We start from the raw sequence: 4,705 nt of genomic DNA on the forward strand, positions 1-4,705 counted from the left end.
TTTGCCCGTGGAACAAATGATGGAAGGGAACAACTTGGAGGACGGCCAAGGCTTTGTTCCGGAAAAGAAAGAATATGAGCTCCCCCTTTGTGATGCTCAAGCCAATGTGGAGGATGGTATACAGAAGGTGCACGTGAGGCGAAGCTACTCCAAAGACTCCCTAGATGGGCCGGTAGTTCCTAGAGTTTTGAGATTCTCAGACTCTAAGGCCAAGGCTTGGAAACCTTACAATACTATTGTCAGGAGAGCACGGATGAAGTTGACCAAGGCGGAAGGGGAAACACCGGGAATCAAAGACTGCGGAACTCAGTTAATTGGGGACCCCTCTGTGGAGCTGTCACCGGTTGATTTGGAGGCTCCGGTTGTGTTGCAAAATAATGACGGCATTACGGACAATTTATCTGGGTCCACGGTGACCGAGGAGAATTTGGAACAACAATGCGGCGGGGACGCTTCCCCTTTGGTTGATAATGTTTAACACCATCTGTTGGAACTACCGAGGTGCTCGTAAGAAGGAGGTGGGCAATTACTTACGACACCTTATTGGGGCCCATGATGTTAGTGTTGTTGGGTTGGTGTAGACCAAGATGGAAGTTTTTTCCAGAACTGATATTGATAGGATTATTGGGAGGGATTGGGACTACTATTACCAACCTTCAGTGGGTAAGGCGAGCGGTATCCTTGTGTTATGGAAGTGTTCGGTGGGGTCGTTCCATGTTATTTTCAAATCAAAATAGTGCATTATGGCCAGATTTAAAAGCTCGGCTACTTTCGACTGGGAGGTGGCTGTGGTGTATGCGGATAAAGACACCCAAGTCCGGGCGATAGCTTTTAACGAAATCTCTCAGCACCATGCGTCTGACTCGCCCTTGATTGTTGGAGGGGACTTTAACTATATTCTTGCTCAAGCAGATAAGAAGGGTGGGCGGCCTTTCTCATTCACGGCTGCTGCTAAGGGAATGAGTGATTTCATGGCTGCCAATAGACTGATTGATCCGGGGTTCTTCGGTCCCGCCTTCACGTGGACTAATAATAAGACGCTAGGAGTCGTATCTCCTCTCAGCTGGATAGGTTTTTGATTAGCTCCTCTATCCTGGATGCCTTTCAGGAGTTAAGGGTGAGCCATCTTACGAGGATCGCCTCCGATCATTGTCCAATTCTTTGCATCGTTAGCTTGGGGAGACAGAGGGCTCGCTCCTACTAGATTAAATTCGAGGATGTCTGGGCGAGCTTCCCCAGAGCGTGGCAGTTGGTCTCTGAGAAGTGGCTGGTGCTTGATACGGGTTCGGAAGCATCCAAGTTGCAAAGGAAATGCCAACGTTCTTTGAAGGCCCTGTTCTTTTGGAGCAAAAACAAGTTCAAAATGTTAAACAATCTCAAAGAAGAACTGGATAGGGAGATTTGTATTTTACAAAGCATCGAGAGTTCGCCGACTGGGCTTACTGAGGTGCAGGCTGAATCACTACGGTACAAGGTCCAATTGCTTAATTCGACTCTCGGTCGACTTTCAACGTGGTGGAGACAGCGCGCAAAGGTCAAATGGATCGAAGAAGGGGATGACAATACTCTGTTTTTCCACTCGATGGCCTCTGCTAGACGACGCACTAATCTTATCGATCGGATGCGGATGCCTGACGGACAGATGGTTACTGAGCATGCGGATGTCCTGCAGGTGGTGAAGGGGTTCTTTGACATAAGTGGTGCGGGACACCAATTTGTGAGACCGATTGGCCTACTTTTGAAGCCCAGCACGCTAATTTAGCATCAGCGGCTAATTTGTTTGATAGGGAAGTTACGGAGGAGGAGATATGGAATGGGGTTCGGTCTCTTGGTCCAAATCGGGCTCCAGGAAGAGATGGAGTGACGACCTCTTTCTTTAAGTCTTTTTGGAGTATTGTCGGCAAGCAGGTCACGGTGGCTTGCTTGGAATTCTTCGCGACAGGGTGTATGGATCCTGACTGGAAGGAGACAATGGTGGTGCTGATTCCCAAAAATAGCAACCCGGATCGGCTGTCTATGTACAGACCTATCAGTCTGTGCCAGACCATCTATAAAATTGTGGCGAAGGTGCTTGTGAATCGGATGCAAAGCTTACTGCCCAACCTTATCTCCGAGGAGCAAGCGGCTTTTGTCCCGGGCCGGTCAATCTCCGACCACTGCTTTCTTGGGCAGGAGGTGCTGAACAAATTCAAGGTCTCGAGATCTAATCCTGGGTGGATGGCCGTGAAAGTGGATATGGAACAAGCCTATGACAAAATGAGCTGGAGAACTCTTGAGCTGGTGCTGTCTCGTATGGGGTTCCCCCTTAAATTCCGCTCTTGGGTCCTGAGTTGCATTCGCTCCCCTCGGTTCTCAATTATGGTCAATGGGCAGCTTACGGGGGCTATTACGGCGGAGTGTGGGTTCCGCCAGGGATGTCCGCTCTCCCCCTATCTTTTCATTGTTTGCTCGGAGCTCTTATCTCTTCAATTCCACCAACGTTTTCCGGAGATGGGTGTTCAACTCAAGGCGGGCGGACCCATGGTCTCCCACCTCCTTTATGCTGACGATGTTTTATGTTTTGCAGGTGCTTCCATTCCTAATGTGAAGAAAATTATGTCGATTATGGAGGACTATTGTGCGTGGACTGGGCAGCGGGTCAATAGGAACAAGTCGGCAATTATGTTTAGCAAGATCACCTCGTCGTCGACCAAACACCGGCTGGCTAGACTTGCCAGCTGCCGCAAGGTCAAGGAGATGGATTATTTGGGAATCAAGCTCACGCTTAGAAGACTGAAGAAGGCAGATTTCAGCCCGCTATTGCAGAAGTCTACTGCTCTGAATCTTGCTTGGGGAGTGAGACATCTTTCCCTGGCTGGCAGAGTTACTATGGTAAACTCTGTTTTGCTCCCCCTCTCGGTCTATGCTGTCTCGCATATGCTGGTGCCGAGAGGTGTTCTTGATGAGGTGGAGAAGATCTGTCGTGGTTTTCTGTGGAACAAAGATCACAATAAACGGAGCTTACATTATGCCAGTTGGGAGGCGTTAACCAAACCTTGGCGTCTTGGGGGGTTCGGGTTCCATGCTAGCGGACGGTGGACCGGCCCATTACGAGCTCGAATTGCATGGAATTTTTTTAACAAGCCGCTAAGCCTGCTCAATAGATGCTTAAGACATAAGTATGGTGATTGGCCTTGGTCCTGGGGCCAAAGACATGAGGATTCTGCTGCTTGGAGGGTAATCTGTTGCGGGGCGAATAGCCTGGCTAATTGTATCCGATGGTGGGTTGGCAATGGTGCTGAAATTGATGTGATCAACCATGTATGGATATACGACTTGGCCATTGCTCGATGGCCTACTTTCTGCAATATTAATGTCGTGGACGGATATGTGGTGAGGGAGCTTTTCACGGCCGATGGAAGGTGGGATAGAACCAAGCTGATGCAGGTCTTTGGGGCCTCCCTTGTGGACGTCATCTGTGACATAAAAATTTGGTCGGAATCCCCTGCCGATTCTCTTGAATTGATTAAGTGCCCTCTCGGCACTTCTATCTCTGCGATCTGTTACATGTCCTTGTTCCAAGAGGAGGAGGATCCGGTGTATCCGGTCCTCAAAATTGGCCTTCGCCCACGCGAGCGGATTTTCTGGTGGAGGGCATATAAGAATCTGCTACCAACCTGCACTTGGCTGCATCGACGGGGGTTGGGAACGGACCTGCTATGCCCGGTCGGTTGTGGGCTTCCCCAGGATCTGGATCATGTTTCAGCAAATTGCCGACAGCTTGCGGATGTCCGTCGATGCCTGGATGGCTGGGGTTTCTCCACTCCCCAATTCTTCTCCTTCGGTGAACTCCAGGAAGCTTTGAAGAGCCGGTGTGTCGCCACCGACTTCTGGGGCCGTGCATACTGTGGTGCGGTTTTTAGGTGCTGGAATAATAGAAATGCAATTCGACACGGCAAGGTCAGGTGCACCCCTACAGCCATGGCTGCCAATATTCTCGAGTCTCTATCCCGCGTTTATTTTTCTACATGCCTGGAGCAACGGTTCACCCTTCAATCCTCCAGATTGGTCTCTTCATCATCATGGTGTGCCCCCCCCCCCTTCTGGTTGGCTAAAAATTAACGTCGATGGGGCCTTGCGTCGTTCCAACAGGGGTGGTATCGGTATTGTCATTAGGGATGATCAGGGCCAACTTGTGGTGGCTGCGGGCTGGTGTATCACACATTGGGATAGCACCCAAGTGGAGTTAATGGCCATTCAATACATTGAAAAGCTGCTTGTGGGGTGGATGCTAGAGGTGAATGGTCTTATCATTGAAGGGGACAACGCCAGTGTTATTCAATATATGGAAAAGTTCAAGGAGCAGGAACTCTGGAAGCTTCGGCCTGATGCAGGGGGTGGTCTAGATTGGTTTGGATCTCTCCAGAATGTCCTTTTTGTTCATGTGAGAAGGGAGTTTAACTCGGCGGCTCATTTTTGTGCTCAAAGAGCAATTGAGGACAGTTTTGTTTGGAATTTAGATGATAGTGTTAGTACATGTATTCCTCAGGAATTTTTGTCCTTCCTTGAGGATGATAGTGGTGTTTCCGCCCCCTGTTAGGGGTCTTTTTCTTTTTGGGTCCCCTTGTGGCTATTGTAGTCCTTTATAGTTTTCTTTAATGAATGCAAAGGCAAAGTTCAGCTCTCATTCCCTCTCCCTCTCCCACACACTCTCTCTCTCTCTCTC

The 4,705-nt window shown here is 49.4% G+C and overlaps 1 protein-coding gene across 1 annotated transcript; it reads left to right on the plus strand.

Moving 5' to 3' along the window:
* The first annotated feature begins 743 nt into the window (after positions 1-743).
* LOC110103303 lies at positions 744-4,579 on the plus strand. The gene is made up of 5 exons (XM_020831957.2): positions 744-1,049; positions 1,109-1,168; positions 1,250-1,683; positions 1,788-4,064; positions 4,132-4,579. Exons 1-5 carry the CDS (start codon positions 744-746, stop codon positions 4,577-4,579), a joined length of 3,525 nt encoding a protein of 1,174 aa, XP_020687616.2.
* The last annotated feature ends 126 nt before the right edge of the window (positions 4,580-4,705 follow it).

Source organism: Dendrobium catenatum, unplaced genomic scaffold (genome assembly GCF_001605985.2).
Source record: "Dendrobium catenatum unplaced genomic scaffold, ASM160598v2 fragScaff_scaffold_637, whole genome shotgun sequence".
In the NCBI taxonomy this organism is placed as follows: Eukaryota; Viridiplantae; Streptophyta; class Magnoliopsida; order Asparagales; family Orchidaceae; genus Dendrobium; species Dendrobium catenatum.